The sequence below is a fragment of the Zosterops lateralis genome (assembly GCF_965231275.1).
Source record: "Zosterops lateralis genome assembly, chromosome: Z".
Lineage (NCBI taxonomy): Eukaryota > Metazoa > Chordata > Aves > Passeriformes > Zosteropidae > Zosterops > Zosterops lateralis.
In genome coordinates, this window is record NC_139800.1 from 59318457 (window position 1) to 59340313 (window position 21857).

Consider the following 21857-nt stretch of genomic DNA (forward strand, 5'->3'; position numbering starts at 1 on the left):
GGCCCCTTTGGGCTCTTCCAAATCCTTCCTTTCTATATGCTTCTTACTCCTTTGCCTCCAGTCTCTAGAATTCTTCCTCAATGCAAACTGCCCCATACCTTGGGTCATGTTTCTTACCTTTCTCTGCATTTTTTCATACTTTCAGGATGCAATAGTGAAGTCTAACACACAGTATTCAATAATATTCAAAGCATAGATGTTTTAAAGAAGCTTGAATATTTTGTCTTGCCCCACTTTTCTTCTAAAGGGATGGTTTTCTAAATAATAGCATATAATTAATTTTATTTGTTAATCTGCATATGAAAGGAAATCACAGCTTTGACTAATAAAATTATGTAACTATTGTAATCCATTCTCTTAAATATATGTTTGTTCATATGCAAGCAGCAGCAACATAAAAATAAATAGTAACTGTTCTTTTCAATTTGCAAAATCATTGCAAATATATATTAAATGTATAAATACACATTATTGTCTCTATTTTTTTCTTATTAAAAAAATCACTGATTATTTTCCTGAAGAAACAATGACAAAACCAAAAAAACTTAAATAAAAATATATTAAGTAGCAATGAAGTGCAAAAGATGCTTCAATAGTGTATTCAAAATACTATTTAAGTGAAAGATTGAAGGCACAATGAATAGATACCTAACATTCCAAAAGAGCTCTGACTGCTGGGAACATCAACTTTTTAAAATCAGAAATTGCTGTTTTGTAATAGCAATTTTAAAGTGTTCTTATAAAAATGAAGAGCGCTTCCTATTTTTGTTCAATGCACACTCTAAAAGCAGGAACGCATACTCTAAAAAAGAAGGAATGTATCAAGAAAAAACTCAGGAAAATGTGGCAAACATATTTTCTTTTCTTCAAGAAATTTGATTCTGGATGGTTCACTGTTCTGGTTAGATAATAAATTCTTGCAAGAGATCATGATACTCCCAGAGATATTTCAATAGGTTCCAAAACGTTGTGGAAAAAAACCAAACTATTCCCTTACATCCTTAGCTGAATGTATTCTATTATTTTAGTTGTATAATAGCTTTCAGTGATGCCTTTACTATCGGAAAGCATTAGACTCTTGGACTCAGTGTAGGAATCAATGCAGGACTGAAATAAACCTGCCCCTCCTCCTCACAAGACATGTCAAAATGTCTTGCTCCAGCTGTAGCAAGTTTTTTGGCTGCTTGTAATACAGATGATCTTTAAAAGAGAAGTTACATTCTCTCCTGTACAAACTACACTTCCTGACACTCCAAGTCCTCATCCGCTACAGCACATTAGAAACATTAATTCCCACCTATATTCCATTCTCTAAATGAATTTCTCATACTGTATCAACACTCTGGAAAAAATACCTGTCTTGGCTCCAGGTTAGTATAAGTTACTGCTGAGTCCTGTACAATCATAAACACTTGATGAAAACAAATATTTCCTTACAGAAATACCACATAAAACATTACTACGGAGGCAACAGCTATTGAGATTACACAGTTCAACTCTTCTACATGCTACATCATCTATTTAAAAGAAAAAATGATGGTTTAGGCAGCTCTCACTAGAGAATTGCAAGAAAGCAGTATCCCACAGCTTCATCAAGAACTGAAGACACAAAGCAACTCTTATTAAAATAACTTAGCCAATCCTCACTTTTCTCAATACTAGACTACTCAAAATACAAATATTTCAAAGGTTTCACCCCAAACAGCACCCACACATAAGCACCCATTATAACTAAGAATGTCTAGATCAAACAAGAGCTGCTGTTTTTTTCTTTTGCACATTTGAAATATATTAACAAGCCAGGCCACAAATATCTGAAAAAAGAAAGTTAGTGCATTAACTCTGAAGGCTTGGTGCATTATGTTTCTTGACAAGGTGACTTTATAAGTAGTTTAAAGATAATTTAACACTAATTTCACTCTCACAGATACTTCTTCCTGTTTTGTTCTCAGACCTACGAGAATACTAATGAACTTAAACTCGAGGGGAAAAAAAGGAAGAATGGAAATGACATCAAATTAGTCACAGCTGCACAACTAATGCTAATGTATAGCTGGTGGCAGGCCTACATTACTACAGAAGTTCATGACTCTATATTGAATTCTTTTGTTCATTTGCACTCAAGTTAAAAATCACTGCACTGATTAAGGTCACATTCAGAGTTTTTTATCTCAAAGTTTCACAGCCTTTTGTTGTGAAAATGGATTATTTTTACTAAATAATCTAATATTTAGAGTTCCCATATTCTTCAGAGTTTGAAAATTCTAGCCTAAACATTTAATGGGATTCTCCAGCAGATTTTTAGATTTTTGGTAAATCAAAATAAACAGTTAAATTCTAGTGTCCATTTGATATGTAATTTTCAAGAAGAAATATCATCTCATATCCAATACAAAGTAAAACATTTTTCAAGAAATTTAACATTTTGAAGCACCTAAGTTCTCTACATATTATTAGAAATATTCTGTCTATCAAGTTATGTTAAGCAATACTCTTTAATGAAAAATGCTAAGAGCAACAGCTCAGAGTACAGATCAGCCAAAGCATTCTTCAGCTAAAGATCAAACTCCTTCCCACAAAATGACTGCAGTACTTTTGTTCTTTAAGCTCAGAAGCTAATATATAAACCACTCAAACTCTTTTGTACTTTAATCTGTCATTTTGGAAATATCCAACATGTTCCAACGTGTTATGGAAATGACTAGAAATCCTAATGACTTAAGTCATTAAGTCATGACCTACGTACTGGTTAAACAGAATGCTTTTTGACCTAAGTATTGGTTAAACACTCACTCTAGGTAATCTGCATTTCACTGTCTGGTCAAGGTGCAAATGCTTCTGATTTTGAATTTTCTGATTTTGAAACAAACTGAGTCAATTTGAAATAGTTCTTTCAGATACCTAACTTGGTATTATTTTCAGTCTACTTCTTCTATCTTACTTCCCTTTGACACCTTTTGCCGTTGATTCAGAAAGATGTTCACAGATGGGAAAAGGTGACTGTACAGTAAGAAACAGTAGGCACAAAACGCAACCAAAGGAATAAATTCTGTACATGGAATTCTCAGCATTTTAGGTATTACACTGAAATATTAACTTAAATATTATACACTTAAATTAAAGGTGACTACAGTAAGAGCATTTCTCTAAACTAAATTAGTAAGTAAAATATTTGTTTCTTATACCTGGAATATTCAAACAAGAATGTTTCTAAATGTTTGAAAACAGACAGTCTGTTTGAGATTTTAAACAGACAGATCCACACAGCATCTAAATTACATAATCATAGCAAATGAAAGGCACCTTCCAATCCTAACTGGAAAACACCTAACAACTTCAGTTCTGAGTTATATGAAACCTAACCATAAACAAAATAGAACACATTATTTCTTGAAGCTCTTCCTACTCTAAGAATATTCAGATGTCTTCGATGTTACAATTTTAGGTGCAACACAATTATGCAAATCTCCTGTATTATTTTCTTTTTCATCAGAAAGGCACGTTCTGTTGCAGCTTTCAACTAACAGAAGTATTTTAGCAGACATGGTCTAGATTTTACTGATAATTAAGTCACAGAATTGTGGAACCAGTAAGGTTGGAAAAGACCTCCATGATCCCCAAGTCCATCCTTTGACCAAACACCATGTCAATTAAGCCACAGCACTAAGTCCCATGTCCAGTTGTTTCTTGAATACTCCTGGTTACAGTGTCTCCATCACTTCCCCAGGCAGTCCACCTCAATGCCTGACAACTCTTTCAGGGAAGAAATTCTTCCTGATATCCCACTTGAGGCCATTTCCTTTTGTCTATCCACGGTTACTTTGGAGAAGAGACCAAGCACCATCCTGTTACAACCCCCTTTCAGGTGATTGCAGAGGGCAGTGTGCTTCCCACTGAGCCTCCTGCTCTCCAGCCTGAACTCCCCCTGCAGGCTCCGCCATACCCCACAAGACTTACTCTCTAGAGCCTCTACCAGCTTTGTTACTCTCCTCTGGAAAGTAAGGCAGAGTTTAATACCAAGTATCAGCTGAACCAAACATTCCACTTGATAAAAATATTAAGGATGTCATTACAGTACCTTGTCTACATGGAAGATTAAATCCAGCTCACAGACATTTTCAAAACATTTGTCTAATGTTTCCACAAATACCTGCAAAGAGGGAAAAAAAGTGCCAAAGGTCAATCTTTACAAAATTTCTATAGTTCCATTAGGTGTGAGGTTTGAGAAGAGCCAATACAGAAATCAAAAACTGGTCAGATCTTAAGGCATTAAAGGCATCTACAGAAATTATGTGGTTAACATTATGTCAAAAGTATGTTATCTATGTAGATGGCAAAACTGTATGCACAAGCCAGTTTAGGTTAAAACTCTGCTTAAAGGCACACTGTTTCAAAATACAGATACATCTTGAAAAACCAGTAACATAACCTACACTATAATTTTCTCAACTGTGATTCAAAGTACACCATCCAATTTAATTAGAATTTAATTATGAAGTTTAAAAAAAAAATCAGCTTTTCCCATTATTATTTTTAATAATTACTACATTGCAGGCATCTCCTAATTACCCAGACTGTTAACTTTGCTTTTAACTGTCAGCATCACTCCTTCCAGCAGCAGTACAGCAGCTTTCACTTGACTTAGGTCCACTGAACCCAGGATGAAAAAGGAATCTGTCATAATGTCACAACTCCCAATCCTGTCAGGCATGTCACCATATAAATTTAGAAAAGTCTAGCAGTTTATACACAGGTAAATAAGTAGTTTCTGAACCCAAGATACAAAACCATAAAGCAGAAACTCCAAGCAGCTGCTGAACTCCAGCCACTGATGCTCACTGCCAGATATGGCCTGTACATCACCTTGCTCTGGGTGTTTCTGAAACAGATTCCTTGGCATTTATGTTTGTACTTTGGTACACCAGGAGCACCCGATGCCCAACTAGTCTAGATAATGATGATTGTACTTGCAGTCCTGAAGTTCCTGAATGCCAATCACCATGTGCTAGTGGCGAGTGCTGTCAAAGACTTTGGTCTTAGAGAGCTGTACCCACAGGTCCCTTTGTCCAAGGGATAACTCCTGCAGACACAGATAATATCACGATCTCTCTAAGCTAAATGTAAGGCTGAGCTTAGGGTCTTCAAACTTAAAAAGAATTTCTGTAAAATTTTATTGATCTTTTATTAATGGTAAGAAAATAAACTTTAACTTGTTGGAAATTTTAATCAGTTTATATGTTTCAAGGCCATTTTATCACAATATGTTTTTAATATTATTTATGAAGCTGTCACTGTACAGAACTTTTTATTCAATTCTAAACTCAAACATCCTAAAGAAGCAATACGGAAGATAAATTTATTTCAATTTTGATTCTCTGCTCCACGTGATTTATGAAGCCCATTTGAGAGGCACCAGATTTCAAACTGCCTAGGCCCAGAAAAATAGAAATGAGAAACCATGTTCTGACATAGATCACAGAATTTTTTAGGTTGGAAACCTAAAGATGAATGAGTCGAACAGGCAAGCTAGCACTGCCAAGCCCCTGAGTGCCACATCTAAATGTTTTCAAAACACTAGGCATGGTGACTCCACCACTTTCCCGGGCAGCCCATTCCAATGTCCAACAACCTTTCAGTGAAATTTTTTCTAATATCTAGTCTAAACCTCCCTTGGCACAAATTGGGGCTGTTTCCCCTGGTCCTACTTCTTCTTTCTTGGGAGAAGATATTGAAACATCTCTATAATCTCCTTTCACATAGTTGTATAGAAAGATAAGCCCCCACCCCCAGTCCTTCTCTTCTCTGGGTTAAACATCCCCAGCTCTCTCAGACACTCCTTGTAAGACTTGTGCTCCAGCCCCTTCACCAGTTCCAATGCCTTTCTCTGGACTTGCTCCAGTCCCTCAATGTCTTTCTAGCAGTGAGGAGCCCAAAACTGGACGCAGGATTTGAGGCATATCATCACCAGTGCCCAGTACAGAAGGACAGTCACTGGCCTCACTATTGCTGACCTAAGCCAAGATGCCACTGGCCTTCCTGGCTGCCAGCACAGCTGGCTCACGTTCAGATGCTGTCAACCAGCACCCCAAGGTCCTTTTCCACTGAGCAGCTTTCCAGCCACTCTGCACCAGCCTGTAGCACTGCAGGCAGTGCTGTGACCCAAGAGCTGGACCTGGCATTTGGCCTTGTTGAACCTCATACGATTGACCTTGGGCCATCACTACAGCCTGTCTGAATCCCTCCAGCAGATCAACACCCCCACCCAAGCACACAGTCATCTGCAAACTGGCTGAAGAACACTCAAAAACCTCTCATCCAGATCATTGATAAAGATATTAAAGAGGCCTAGCCCCAACACTGAGCTCTGGGGAACACCACTGCTGACCAGATCCCATTCACCTCCACTCTTTGTGGCTAGAAGTCCTGCTTCTATAGACATATATTTATACCTACAGACCCAGTGAAACAGAAATGCTGGCCATTAGCCATTCCCAACTGTCTACTTCGCATTATCAATAAAGATTACTTTTACATCTTAATTGCTGGTCTTCAGATCCTGCTCACATTGTAAAAGAGAGGACAATCACACCCTCCCTTTGTTATTATTACCACTATTAAAGTCTTTAAAATATTGAAGTCAAACTACAAATTAACTGATGATCCATGCACTTAGAACAAGGACTATTCTTTAATAACAAAATACAAATCTTTCACTTAAACTAGGAACATAGAGTATATTCAGAGGCAGACTCAGGACAATAAGGTTTGGTGACAAGTTAACTAAGAGAATGAATATGCTTCTGTTAAATTATACTGAAGCTAAGCAAAGCAGGGATTTTTTTCTTCAAGCAGTTGTTAATTAATTGTGAAAATAAGTCTTCTATAAAAAAGGAATGCAAGCAAACAAAAAAATTTATATGTTAAGAAGAAAAAAACTACACACTTGACAACATGTGCAGCAAAACAAACCACCGAAGACGTTATCTTACTTTCCTTGCACCTTAGGAGAATGCAGTTAACAAGGACAGTGCTGTTTGATATTAGCTGCAAGAAGAAGATTGGAAACAGTGTAAATGCAGCCTTTGTCCAATGGTTTTAGTTACAAGAGCTAAGAGTTTGACACTATTCCTCACATAAGTCACCAACTTTGCACATGATTCCCACATCTGTCTAGCTCCTTGGAAAACAAAGAAACCCATTAAACATAAAGGCAACTCAAGAATCCCATTAAACACAAAGGCACCTCAAGAATCCTAAAAACACCACCTTCCAGATACATGTATTTAATATCAGCATGCATGCTCACATATCAACAACACAGAAGTTTAATTTTCGTGACGTTCTTCTAGTAAATAAAGCTTCTATAGCAACATTTGATTCATTGTTGGAGTGGTCACTTTTAAACCTTTACCTATTTTTGCTACCCCACTCTGTTTATAATGCATGACCACTAATGCACAAAAATATTTTTCAATCTAAGGGAAATCAGCTGGCACTGACTATTTCTTCACAGAGATTTTTCACTGATTAAGGATTTCTCATGGAAACTTTGAAAATTTCCCTCATCATCCTTTCATGATGGCGAGTTCACTCAGAATAATGCCAGAAATTATAAAGTCGACATCCATTAAAAATGGTCTTTTAAAACACTGGTCTGGAAGGTAAACTAGATTTTTCACACTAATATTTCTTAGCCTATTTTAAGATGCCTTCAATGATTGAAATGGTAAATAAAATCAGTCACTTCCACCAGAATTTTAGTTGAGTCAAATGATGAATTGCACACTGTGGCAAGTAGTGCTAAAATTTAAGTAATCACTTCAGACACTGCAGACTTGTAGATCAAAAACCAGAAGAGAAAGCACATCAATTGTTTTGGGACACACACACCCTCCACACACATCAGTTCAGATGCACCTTGTGATGTTACTGGAAGAGTAACACAAATAAATGAGTTAAGTAGCAGGAAAATAAAGATGCATGCACAATTAGTTACTAGCTCCCCCTTGTGCTTCATTTTTGAAATTATTCTCTTCTATGGTAAAAAGAAAAAAACATGCACATCTCCATGTAAGTAAACAGAAAACACAAAAAAAAAAAAAAAAAGGAAAACCCCTACACCTTTCTTTTGTAAAAAATATGCTTTAATAGTCAGATACCCACTGGGAGCATAAATTGTATGAAATAAAATACCAAATTTTTATTGAATATATGCAAGCCATATGTCAAAACATAAAACATCACCTTTATAATGAAGGGCTCATTTTAAAAATTAAATCATTTTTAAAATAAGCAAATAAGAGAAAAAAATGAATAAATCATACATTAGTAGGAAGATAAAAAGAGCAGGAGAAAACTCAGAACACCTAATCAGTTAAATGTATCTGAGCACACCTAATGTCAAACACTAACAGAAGCAGGTACAAAATGAGCTAAAAACAATACAAGTAACTCATACCAAGAACATCCCCTTCTTCTTCATTTGATAAACAGCAATGATGAACCTGCAGACAGAAGTAATTCAATCTGCCCATGGAGAGTTCTCACCGCCATTGTACGCCTCTCCAATTTTTATTTAATTAGCTTAAAAGCATCTCTGGTCCGGATCCTTTATCATTAAGAACTGAGAAAAACATGTTACATAAACCGTACTGCATTTCCCACATGCATCTCACTGAACACCATTATATTGAAAAGCTCTATTGAATTTCCCACAGAAGATTGATCTCACAAACTCTGCTGCTTGCTGACTCGTTATGTCTTTGACGTACAGCACTGGGCCAAGACACTCACAAATTTCTTAGAGCTGATACAGGCTCTTAAGTTCATAAGATGTTAAGGTACGACTGTAAACATCCCTCACTTTTTCCTTATGGCAGTCTACAGCTAGTTTTCACAAGTATTTTCCTTCCATGCAGTAAAACCTTACACTTCACAGGCTAACACAAAGATGCTCAAATAGCACGACAGAATATACATTGACTCCAAAAGATTACAAAACCTAAGCACAGCACAGATGCTGACCCATCTCCCAGTCCAAGTAAGGAAATATAATAAAAAGAAACTTGAGTTTATATTTAGGGAAAAAAGGGAAGAAAATGGTCAAAAATTAACAATGTGAATTTGCCCCAGGTGCTTGAATGAAGAGTCAACAAGACTTACCTGTGAAACAGCTCTGACCTGATGGGAAGATAAGTGGCATTCACAAAAGTATCTTAAGTATCACAATAAAAACTTTCTGCTGAAATGAATGGCAGACTGCCGTATATAATCTAATCTCCTGTGCATTTATTCAGTTTCATGACAGAAACCTCTGAAGTGCTATACTAAATTCTAGGTTCATTTCATCAGTTTATTTTCCATCATAAACTGATACCTTACCTATCTACTTACTTAGACAATTCATTATATGAATTACTCATAACAAAGTTCAGATAACTTATTCTTACCTGTGTTATCTCTGAACTACAGTAAACAAAGATGTATAAGAACAGTTCAACACTTTTCAGGAAAAAAAAAAAGTTTATTTGCTCAATTCAATATGCATGTATATATACCATTAATCTACACAGCATGTGGGATTGACAAGTAATAATAAACTTTCTGAGGGCCCTCTTTCATTAAAAGGTACATTTAATTCTGATTGCTATTACTACACAGATTAAACAGATCCCTCTTCTGAGCCAGTCTAGAAATTAAAAATATTTAATTAATCTCTATACTCTTAATATTTCATATACCTCTAATATTCTATACTATAATCAAATGGATTACAGTGATTAAGAGAAATTTGAATCAACAGCTGTGAGTACTGTGGTGAGACTGTATGATTTATAAACAAAACCATACAGGTCAGAAAAACAAAGTATTTCTACAAATGGAAATAGCAGTTCCCTTTCAGTTTTCTTTAAGTAATTATACTGACATGTAATTAAACACTGGTGTATTTGAAAAAAATGTGAAACATAAAGACTCAGAGATTAAAATCTACTGAAGTATTTTTGGTACAAGACACAAAATATCTTAAGAGGAAAATTTGATTCTCTAATTCAGAAAGTTTGGGGGCTATATAATTATGGGTACTAGTAATTTCCTTCAACACCTGAACATATAATCTAGATTGCACTGTCTATGTATATGTTTTTTTCCCCTGTTCAAAATATTGTGGCATTTCCAAGTAAGAAGACATATCATGCAACAGGCAACGAAGCAACCCTGTATAACAAACAGCTATGAACAGGTACAGCCATTGTGCACGTGACTTGTTGATGCTGCACTGTTCGGACATTGCAGAATGTTCTATGACCAAAGATGATTAACAATCCAGAAGAGAGTTTCCTCCCCTGTTAGCCACACAGGCACTCTTCTGGATCTACTGTCCAGAAGAGCAGCACTAGAGGGGTTGTTCTGAACAGTGAGAGGTGTCTGTGAGAAGCTATGCAGCTTCAAGAAAGGTCTGCAGGGAATTGTGAGGCTTTCAAGACCCACAGTGCTTCCACAGTGAAATAACCAACTGATACAGTCCTATGTCTCAGGACAGATTTTACTTATGTAATAAATCAATTCTCTTGATGTACAAGTTTTTGAAAGGCTTAACAGTAAGTTATACTTATTGGTTTATATATATATATATGTGTGTGTGTGGTTTTTTTTTTTTTTTTTTTTTTTTACATAAATACATTTAGCAGTTTAAATACTGGCCACAGCACCGAGCCTGCCTGAGTTTAAGAAGCATTTGAACAATGCTTCAAGGCACATGATGTGATTCTTGTAGTGTCCTGGACAAGCCAGGAGTTGAACTCAATGGTCCCAATGTGTTCCTAATTTGGCAGGAAATTGTACCTGGACGCCTTGCAGAAGACATTCTACTTGAGGAGTCAGTGATCTTGAACAGGCTCTGTCTGCTCTACTGGGCTGAGCAGCCTGGATCTTCTTAATATAATCTATAACCTATGACGTCCTTGGCAAAAATGAACTGTAGGAATGGAATGTACTGATTCTGACTAGGGGACCGTTGCATGTTTCAGGGTTAGTCATCCATGTAACACAACCTGAACAGACACAGTGGCCTGTGCTGTGCTGCAGAAATTCCTTGGCTAAGGGATAAACTCAGCCAGTTCACTGTAATAGAGGAGCCTGCAGGCAGCACCCACATGGTGCTGGTAAACATGCCACCTGCATGGCCTTGTCATGACCTCAAACTGCAGCGAGTTTTTCTAACTGAAAATATCCTTCAGCAAGAGCTGTTTTCCTGTGAGGAAATTATATAATAGCTAAAAGACTCAAAAGAGGGAGAGCTTCTCTCCATAGACAGGATCTGCTTTTCCTCATGCACTGTAGGAAAACCCACCTGGGCTCCACTGGGTGCCACATGAAGGTGGCATGCCCAGCACCTGAAGGGGTGTATGATTTACCATCTATATTCATCTTCTCATTCTGTTCTAATAAGCAGTTATCTTATTAAACCATTTGTGCTGTTGAGCCTTTCTTATTGAGATACAGAAAGAACCTAGGCTTATGGATCTTATTTCTCCTGACCAATCCCCACCCTACCCATCCCAATTCCCCTGGCACAGAACACATACCTAGGGGAGCATTTGCCCTCCTTTTCTAAGGAATACCTGTCAAAAACCTCATAAGCCACAATGAAAATTTAGTCCAAAGAGATTTTGAACATATTTATGCATTATACATTTAGAGTGAATATATATATACACACACATATATGTGTGTGAATCTGGATATATATTAATATATGTAACTGTACATATACACATACAGAGCATTGCCTATCAAAGTTCTCATAATCTACACTTGTACAGCAAATGTTAGAACTGCACTATTTCTATCTGCAGCCAAAAAAGGTCTTGAAAAGCTAAAATGAATTTTTGTTCAGGAGGATCCAAACAGTTTCCTCACTTTCCCATCAACTCAGGAAATGACTTTTTCAAAGACAGCCCATAAAACTGCAAACAATCTGAAAATAGTATTCAGCACTTCTTAGTATGTTCACAGCATAAAAGTAACCTTCCAAATATAAACAAAAAATAAAGGCAAGCAAAGTATTTAAGTTCTAAGCTACTTCAAAGTTGAATTACAGTTATTACGAATAAAAAAAAACCAACAACCCAAGAAAACAATCCACAAAGCAGCAAAAGAACTTACTTGTATGAGGTCTAAAATACCAAGCTCACTTTCTGAGGAATCCACACAGAAGACAAAATACAAGGTGGCATAATGTCGGTAAATTAGTTTGTTATCAGATCCGCCTATTAATCTGAAGAGAAAATAAGACAAGGAAAGATTAGGTAGCATTTCAGGATAAGCTGAGGAAATCCTCACAGTTACTTCGATTAATAGGAGGCTTATTATTAAAAGCTGGAGCTCTCCCAAATTCAACTATATTGCAACTTTTATTTTGTGATACAATTCCAATGGAAAACTAAGTAGTAAGACAGATCAGTTTACATTTATGAGACAAGCACAGTTATTGTTATCCATATGGATAAAAATGACATCAAGCTGTGCACCTTTTTATTAACATCAATTCAAACAGATCACAAAAAAGCAGGTATTAAATGTACTTCCATTCCACACTAGCAGACAGGCACTGTGCAGGGATTAATCTGCTTTACAGATTAATGGTGTACACCTATGAATCCCTCCCTGACCTTCTTGGAGGAGCATCAGGAGAAAAAAACTGTAATGAAGACTGGCATTTGGATTACAGAAAAAGCCATAATTAGGTTTATGATCCATTTAATAACCAAGAACATATAACACTAGTGCTACAAAATGTTTCATATCTAGAGAAGAAGGACCATACTTCAAACAATAATTTATGATGCAATGTTACAGTCACAGAAGCAATTATATTTTTATAGACTCACTAATCATCATGGCACTGAATAAGAAGAGGTCTAAAGAGGTAGGTTCTTCTACTCTTCTGCTATGGCCTTCCAAAAGAGGCACATAAAGCACAGAAGAGCTACATCAGATAACTGACATTTGCTTTGAGCTGCAGGAGGACTGCTCCTACAGAAACATAAGTATTTTTGGGGCTGCAATCTACATCACCATGACTATTGTAATTTTTCCTTCACTCTGTACCAGAACTGAATCACTCATTTAGAGCACCATAACTCATCCCCTTAGTTTCTGTCTTTATCACACGGAGAGCATACACAGACCTAAAAAAAAAATCTTTTAGGTCACTTCAGTTTAAGCAATTTGCTCTGCATTAATGCTTGGCAGAGGGCAGGGATAGGTGTAGGGAAGGGGAATCCTTTGTGAAGAGCGGGAATTACATTTATGTATTAGACAACACTATTACAAACAAATAGGACACTGGAAAGATGCAGTAATTAAAATCCCTTTTTTTGTGACCTATCTACCCAATTCTTTCAAATACTTCATACTATGTACACATAGTTTTACACATAAACTGTTGAGGCCTTTGGGTAAACTGCAAACTATAAAGTGAACCCTGTCCTGAAAAAAAATATTGAAAAAATATTAACCCTGTAACTGAACAACAGGAGAAAAGCCAGGATTGTGCTCTGTCTCAGTTTATTCTTGTTAAGCAGCTGTAATTTTTAAAAAAGTTCCAAATGTCTTCTGCCTTTCACTTGGAGAATTCAAGCCGGAATGTTTCCAACTTGAGATCACTTCCAAGAACTTAATGATAGAATCACCAGTTGAGTAGTTGGAAAAAATACTTTAAATTTAAAAAACAGTAATAACAAAAATCAGGAATCATTTTGATCAAGAAAGACATCCTAGCTGATATGGTACAGTTAAAACATTTAACTGACTTTGCACACAGAAAATCTAGGTGCTAGCAGACCAACTTTCAACAATCAGAAATTGCATAATATTGAACAGACTATGACAACCCATCTGTCATAGACAGGAGATCATGAGCTTATTCCATCAATTCTGATCTCTTCTTCTAGAAGGCGGCTTTTTACCTATTTACTCTTGCTAATGGCTAATAAGTTTTTTACTTCAAAGTAAAACTCATCTCCATTTCAGAATTTCTTCAGCTAAAGCAAGATGACTTTCAAAAACAAAGAAGATGGCTCAAAAATTATTTTTGTGTCTTACTAAGACAGAAGACATAAGCCTCACATTCCTCCTATCTTGCCTTTCCTTTATTAATAAAATGTCTTGGTTGAAACTGTACTAGTTAGCACATTTAAAATCTTTTTTTTTTTTCCTCCCAGCTCAAATTTTAGGAGTTCAAGCCAAAGAACAGTTCCAAAGTATTTAATTTTCTAAAGATTTAGCACAGTTGGTCAGAGCATGGTGCTAAAAACATCAAGGTTGGGCTGTGAATTCCTGTACAGGCCGTTCACTGCCTGATTCCATGCCTATGGCAAATGCCAATGCCTCTTAAAATGTGATGAGAAATCTTTAGCTTGGTTATGGCAAAATAACATCTGCCTGTTCTTTCCCCACCTTTGTATCTGAATCAATCATAGATATCTGACACTGGATACGGCACTGTGGCCATTCCAACACCAGGCAAAAAAAAAACTTTTATTGCCTAAGATATTTTGGTCCATATAGCTATGCCTCAGTTAGTAAAGAAAAAGTTCACTTGGTGCAGAATGATATCACTCCTTGTGTATCAACAAATCCCAAGTGACATGGCATTTACATTACAGCTGTGAAAAGTTGTACTGCAATCAAAAGTAATAACACTTGAAAGTGAGTATTGGGCGTTTATTTCAAACTTGATACTTACAGTCCACCTTCTAGAAAATTACAGACATTTTCATCACGTTTTGATACTAAATGGAAAGTTTCTCTGATAATTTGTTGCTGCGTATCTTCACTCTGTGAAAGAAAATACACTTTTCTAAAAATGATTGACAATTCACATTGCACAAGACTGCAAAACACAAAGAATATCAGCACTCTCAAGCTATCTACTTGTGAAGCCTTAAATCTGCCAGTTAACAAGACCTGTATTGTTCGTATCATTTCAACACAAAAAGCCATTATTTACAAGTTGCAGAAGCTGCACCAAAAAGTCACCCTAGGACAAGGTATTACTGAGAAATGTGGAAAAGTGATTGTTTTTAAAAGAAACTTCAGTAAAACAATTAACCTAAAAGTAGTTTTTTTAAGTAAACCCGAAGTGTTCTCAAGCATCTTGAACCTTCTGTATCGCCAACACAGCCTGAACAGCTACAGGTATGCTTTGACTACTTTTATCCATAAACAGAGAGCAAAATGAAGTCCCCAAAGCTTGAAGGGAGCAGGGAAGCTACAAATCCCAAATATGTAACACTTCCAGAAGTAGCTTAAAACACAAGGGCATCATGAGCAACAGGTTCTCCTAAGCCATGACCTTAACTCTTAGTAGATCAGAAACAGCACTTCTGAGACTGAATTCTTCTGGCTCCTTAGAAACTTAATATTTAACTTTGAAATTATGGTCACAGGTCTATATTCTGAAAGATAAAATGATGACATATATCTTAATTGCCATAAATTATTATTTTTTCTACCTAACTGCAAAATATTATTAACTTCATTTTATGCAGTTTCCTTTCTCATACATATCAGCTAAAAAACTTAGACTCATTTTAAGTTTTAATATTATGAAAAAAATAAATACCTCTTCAACAGATCTGACATTAATCTCTCTAGAAATCAGGAGATGCACCCCTTGTAGAAAAAAACGGAGCTTTGCCTCCAGTACCAGTTCAATTGACACTAAAAAATGCATAAACTTCAAAAGGTCCGGAAACAAATCTACATTATTGAAATAACACATAAAAATACAATCTATACAATTGCACCTGCTTCTGCGCACCAGAAAGTTCCTTAGTTTAATTTGATATTCACATTTTCAAAACTTCAAAGCATTCTGTTTACACAAACACGTTACCCTACTTTAAGCATCGAGGATTTGTTTTAAGGCCAGTTATGAAACTGATAGTTCCAAATGGTTTTACAAGAAAAATCTGGTATCCTCTGGCCATTTGTTTCTCTCCTTCCCCTTCTACTTCGGTCACACATAAGAAAGACCTGTATCAGTTACGTGCCTTTAACTCAAAACCTGACTGTGCAAGCTGAAGTGTCACAGTCACCATCTCTGCTCCGAGGTGTGCAACTAAGATACATCCCTTCCAGTGAACTGTGAGTTCTGTAATACCCAGAAATGCAAGAAAGGGGCCACAAATCCAAGTAACTGCATGCTAGAAAAACAGTACTTTCTTTACATAACTTCAAGAAATACCAACTGTTGTCTTGTATTTTAATGCCCAAGCAGACCTCAGCATATTCGTTAGGAAATAGAGTATGCTCAAAACATTATCTAAAAATCTCTTATCCTTGAACTGCATCACGAGTTTCCAGCGCGCTCTTTCCATCCAGACTGAACGCCTGTGCCCCATTTTCAGAGCTGCTTTGCTGCTTGCCTTCTCCCATTGAAAAGAATGCTTTTTTCCAGTTTGCTACGTTTTCACGTCAACAGCAATTTTATAGCACACTGGGACTTTTCAAAGGAAAGAGTTCCTCTCAAGAACCATCTTCCCCGCTCTGCCATCCCTGCCGTGGCACAGACCCGCTGCACAGCCGGAGAGCAGAGCCTGGAGCAGCGCTTCCACACACAGCTGGGAGTGCCGAGCCTGCCGCGGGACAGGATCCCTCCCTCCCCCTGCGCCTTCGGAGCGCCTGAACAGCAAATCTCAGTTAAACAACCCCGGCTCTCCTGGAAGCCTGACGCACACGGTCCCAGCACCGCTCCTTTCCCCACGGCGCTGCCCCGGGCCCAGCGGCAGGGCCGGGCCGGGGACCCCGACACCGCCCGGCCCCCGCCCCGCCGAGCCCGCCCCGCCCGGCCCGCCCGTACATAGCGCTGGTAGAACTTGGAGAGCCGCGGCTTGCCGTGGTTGTTGAAGATGAGGATGGCTTTGATCATGGTGGGGCGGGGGCCGAGGGCGGCAGCCGGACGAGCTGTGCTGTATCCCCCGTCCCTTCCTCTTCCTTCTCCTGCTCTTTCCCTTCCTCTTCCCCCCCGCTCCCGGCCCTGCCCAGCCCTTCCCGCTATCGGGCCGGGGCGCGCGCACCACGTCACCGTGGGACGGCGCGCGCCGCACGTGACGCTCCCGCAGTGTCACGTGACGGGAGGACGGCTTCCCACCAGGGACAATCCCCGCGCGTGGCGTCACTTCCCGCCGCCCGCGCAGCAGCTGCATCATGGCGGAGCCCGAGGAGCAGCCGCCGTCCGCCGCGGCGCAGAGCACCGGCCGGAGCGACGGCGGGGACGAGACCCCGGAGGGTGGGGCCGCGGCGGGGCCCCCCGAACAGGGCCCGCCTCCGGCCGGGTCTCCGGGCACCGAGGAGCCCGCGGGCGACGCGAAAAAGAAAAGTAATGGGGAGAGAGGCCTCCGCCGGGGCGGGCGGGCGCGGTGACCGGCAGGCACGGGGGCCAATGGGCGGCGGGGGCGGGCGCTGTGAGCCAATGAGCGGCGGGGGGCGGGCCGGTGTGACGCGCTCCTCCCCGCAGTTGATGTGCTGCTGAAGGCCGTGGGCGACACCCCCATCATGAGGACCAAGAAGTGGGCGGTGGAGCGGACCCGGACCATCCAGGGCCTCGTGGACTTCATCAAGAAGTTTCTCAAGCTGATGGCCTCCGAACAGCTGGTACGGGCGGGCACCGGGCGGGGCCTTTGCGCACAAGGTCTACTCTGTCAAACCCTGCAAAGGCACTGTTGGAATCCAGTCTGCAGGTGCCTGTAGGAAACTTGGCGTAGGAGCACCGAGAGAACTATTCCAAGTAGACTCAGGATGTAAACTGAGCGAGCTGTAACAGCGTGGTTTAGGTGTGCCCAGCACTGAGCTCTGGGCTTTTTGCACTTTGTGTATTTCTTGGTGTCTTGGCAGGCAGAGCTGTGTGCACCCTGGGCAGGGTGTATCCCAGGGAAACATTCCTAGGCTCCATGTACCTGGAGGAACTGGCTATAGAGACATAGTATTTGAGAAACAGTCCAGAAGTTTTAGGGTCAGCTTTCTGAATCTGAGTGTCTTGTTTCCTTCAGAACTCACATCTAAAATAGTTTCATTGCTTCATAGAACTGATTTTGCTTTTAAAATGTGTAGTTGGGAAGTGTTTGCCCTTGGGCAGGAGATGGACAGTATTATTTTTGGATTCCTTCCTGCAGGAGTGACTAGCCACTGTGGCCTTGGGATAACACTGGAAGAGCTGGAAATACAATTTCACTGATTTTGTTGTTCTGCAGTGGACTCTCAACATCTATACAATCCTAAGTTTTTATTTAAGATATACAGCTAAAGCTAGACTCATTAAAGTGGTCAGCTAAAGCGGAGCTGAATTCATTCTGTTCTTGGTTTGGAGGATCTTTTTTAAGTATATATAGGCATAAATGCACTGGCCTTCTCATTCACCTGGAAATCATGAAGGATCTGCTTTTCCGTGGTTTAATGTCTCCAGGAAGAGTGATAGATATGGTATTAATTCAGGACATTCTGTACAGTTTGATTCAGTGACTATCGTATCGTTATTTCAGGACAAAAAAAAAATAAAAAAAATAGGAGCATGTAGCCTTTTTGTGTGTGGCTGAAGCCTAAGGCTATACTTCAAGAACAAAACCCTTGGAATTTTATATCTTTTATTTGGAAGCAGCACATGATGCCCCAGTACTCACTGCTACCTCACATGGCAGATCCCAAGGCCCTCTTTGTCATTGTGGATTAGCTCCTGTATGTATAAATGCATTTTTTGGAGCAGGAAGTGAGAAGGGTGACTTGAAAATAGAACAAGATGTTTCTAATTTCTGTGATGGCCATTCCAATTGAGCAAATCTGGAATAGCATGAGTGGTTTGGGTTGAAATAAGAGCAACAGCTAAACCAGTGAGTTCACTTTGTGCTCTGCGTGGGAGAGTAAGGGGTCAGCTTGCAGGAAAAGGAAGTCAGCACAGTCTGGCTGGGCAGGCAGAGGTGACTCCTCATGGTCATGTTGCCCCTCCACACTTCAGTGAAGATAGTAACTGGTCATATTCTGTTATATGCTAAAAGATTATAACAAAACTTTTGACTGCAGAATGATTCTTCTGTGTTCCCAGTGAGAACTCCATCTCTTCTCTCTTTTTCTTTGCAGTTCATATATGTAAACCAGTCTTTTGCTCCATCTCCAGACCAAGAAGTGGGGACCCTCTATGAGGTAACTTCCATCTAAGTATCCTTTCCAAATGTATTAATCACGATTTGTCAGCACACCTCAGACACTTGAAATGTGTTACTGCCCTTAGCAGTAATACCTTGCATTTAGTCTAATGCACTTGATATTCACAGATCTGTGTGAATGTCATCCAAAGAGATGTGACTTCATGTAGTCTCTGGAAATGAATTCTTTCATGTGCAGTGTGTTGTCGGGCCTCTCATTGTAATGGGGAGCTTTCTCATGACAGGGTTCCATGACACCTTTATCTGATGGGAAGGCTTTTTGTTTTGCTTCATGTGTATGCTAACCCATGAATAATTGTAACAGCTTTTGTTGTTTTTTTCTTGCAGTGCTTTGGAAGTGACGGCAAGCTTGTACTGCATTATTGCAAAACTCAGGCATGGGGATGAATGACTGGCAACATAGTTGTTTCAGGTGTTCTCTTCCAAAATGGAGAAAGGACTTAATTAAACTCAAGCTGCAAACACACGGAAAGAGGGATTTTTGTATTGCTGCCTATGAACATATGATGCAGGTGAATAGCATAAGCAAAGAGCTGGCTAGACTATACGATCACATGGCTTTTTTTCTGATGTACACTTGGGATGCAGAAAAAACACCTGCATCTGCCACATAGGGTAGAGCCAGCACTCTTGCTGCTGACTACTTAATTGCTGTATCTGAAGGGAAACTATTTCAGTTTTCTGCAGTACCGACTGGACAGCTCTGTCTATATGCTGTACTGAAGATAACCTTTTTATTAAAAGTAATGTCTGTTGTACATGTAGCCTGGGATTCAGTTCACTTTTAACGTGTTGTACATTTGTGGTGTGCATCCCGTTCTTTGTGAAGTCTTCATCTTGAATGTGCATTATCTCATATCATTTCAAGACAATATTTTGATTTTATTTCTTGTAATATATAGAAATAGGTATATAGTGTAATTACTCCACCCTTTGCCTTCATCAAATTGGTAACATGAGTATCTTGTTTATAATACACAACTTCATGAGAGGCCTCACAATATTTCCCTCCTCCACAAATTTTGTAGTGATTTGTTGAAGGCTCAACACTTCAGCAGTTTTCAAGGTGTTTCTTCTGATGCTATTTAATGACTGCATCTTTAGCTGAATGATGCAACTAGATGTTGCATCTTGAGTTCATGGAGAAGTAGCTATGAGATGCTAAAAACTATATACATTTTCTTTTTGACTGTTGTTAATTTTTGTATTTCACCAGCTGTGTGGTCCACTAAACAATAGTGTGCAATTTATATTCTTTTGCTAAATGGTAGCAGTGAGGATTGACTTGAGGTTTTTTCCATTACGGAGAGAACTTAGTATCTTGACTAGGGTGCTGACCTTTGCTTTTATTTATTGGAGAGTTCAGGTGTTGGGGGGGTGGAGATTTTTAGTGGGTTTATTTGAAATGTCTGCTGTACAGTTTTTTATGTTTGTTTAAGCTGAACCAAATTAAATGTTAGTTGTTCGCTTGCGGAATGTTCTTATGCTAGATGACAGTTTTTGTCCCTGATGTAATCCAGTTCTTCAGCACATACAGACAAAACAGCCAGTTGTAGTTTAAAGCATGTTTTTACAATAGTCTTGAATTGCTATTTCATACATAAGTGGCTCTTATGTAGTCTCTATAACCTGTGTATCAGGATTTTTTCACCTCAGAGGACTTCTGGAAGAGTAATACCCAGCTTAACCTCCTGACGTTGCCAGAGTTTGCATGCAGCATGCATGTATGCCACAGTTACACAGGCATATGCTTTGAACGCTTGCTGTGTGAATAGCTTGATGTACCTTGGCACTTTTAAAGTGGAAAACTTGGGTTCACTTCATTAAACCAGCAAGGCAGAATTTGTTGTAAACTTAAACTTGAAATAACCCATACTTCCCCTGCTCAGAACCCTGATCTCATGAATCTCCACCTATTTAAAAGAGCTGTTGCAGAGGAGAGCACTCTGATTCTGTCTGGTTGAGGAAGTTGCCTGCTTAGTTACTGTGAGGCCAGCACAACCTCGACAGCCACTAGAGGGTACACAAGGACAAAGATATTTGCATAGTTTTATCTAGGGCTCTTTTTCAATATTTCTTGTAGTATGTCCACGTGCTGGCCTTACAAATATAAGTAGTTTGTTCTCCCATGTGACAGTATGTTTACCTAAGATAAGCTACTAGTCTGGTTCTCTTTAAAGAATCTTCTCTTGGTGCCTTTCACCTCACTTAACAAATGAAACTACTGATAAACTGCAAATGTGCTCTTCAGAAGTGATGAAAGAAGGTTGATGCGTGTGTTGTGTTTTGGTTTTAAAAAGTAAAAACATAGATCTTGAAGAGGAACTCTGGGTCATTGTATCTGCCAAGTAATTATAGAAGGTTGTCATTTATGCTGAATCTACAAATATTTTTTATCCTCTGAAGTTGAATTAAAAAAATCATTTGCCTCAATTCCTCAAAATGTGATAATCTGATAATGTAAAACCCAATCTGATAATAGTCTGGATTTCCTTCTTTACTACATACCTTTTTGGATCTAGATAAATGAATCATGAAGCTTTGAATTATTCATTTGTCTAAGATTCGGCTTGTTCCCTGAACAATACTTACTTATTACTGCTTGCTTCAGCGTTTTTCTGCTCCCAATTTTTC

At 38.8% G+C, this 21857-nt stretch overlaps 2 protein-coding genes across 2 annotated transcripts in view; one reads left to right on the forward strand and one right to left on the reverse strand.

Annotated features, from left to right (window-relative positions):
* Nucleotides 1-17092, reverse strand: part of AP3S1 (adaptor related protein complex 3 subunit sigma 1) — a 28741-nt gene extending 11649 nt beyond the window's left edge. Inside the window, exons 1-4 of the mRNA XM_083884367.1 lie at nucleotides 16868-17092; nucleotides 14750-14841; nucleotides 12166-12277; nucleotides 4079-4150 (exon numbers count right to left, since the gene is read on the reverse strand). Coding sequence (XP_083740493.1) covers nucleotides 4079-4150; nucleotides 12166-12277; nucleotides 14750-14841; nucleotides 16868-16936 — 345 coding nt within the window. The 5' untranslated portion in view covers nucleotides 16937-17092. The remainder of the gene's footprint in view (nucleotides 1-4078; nucleotides 4151-12165; nucleotides 12278-14749; nucleotides 14842-16867) is intronic.
* A 122-nt stretch (nucleotides 17093-17214) lies between these two features.
* On the forward strand, nucleotides 17215-19981 carry ATG12 (autophagy related 12; the record flags this gene model as incomplete). The annotated part of the gene is made up of 4 exons (XM_083884066.1): nucleotides 17215-17386; nucleotides 17525-17661; nucleotides 19138-19200; nucleotides 19551-19981. 4 exons carry the CDS (start codon nucleotides 17215-17217, stop codon nucleotides 19608-19610), a joined length of 432 nt encoding a protein of 143 aa, XP_083740192.1. The 3' UTR covers nucleotides 19611-19981.
* Nucleotides 19982-21857: the final 1876 nt, after the last annotated feature.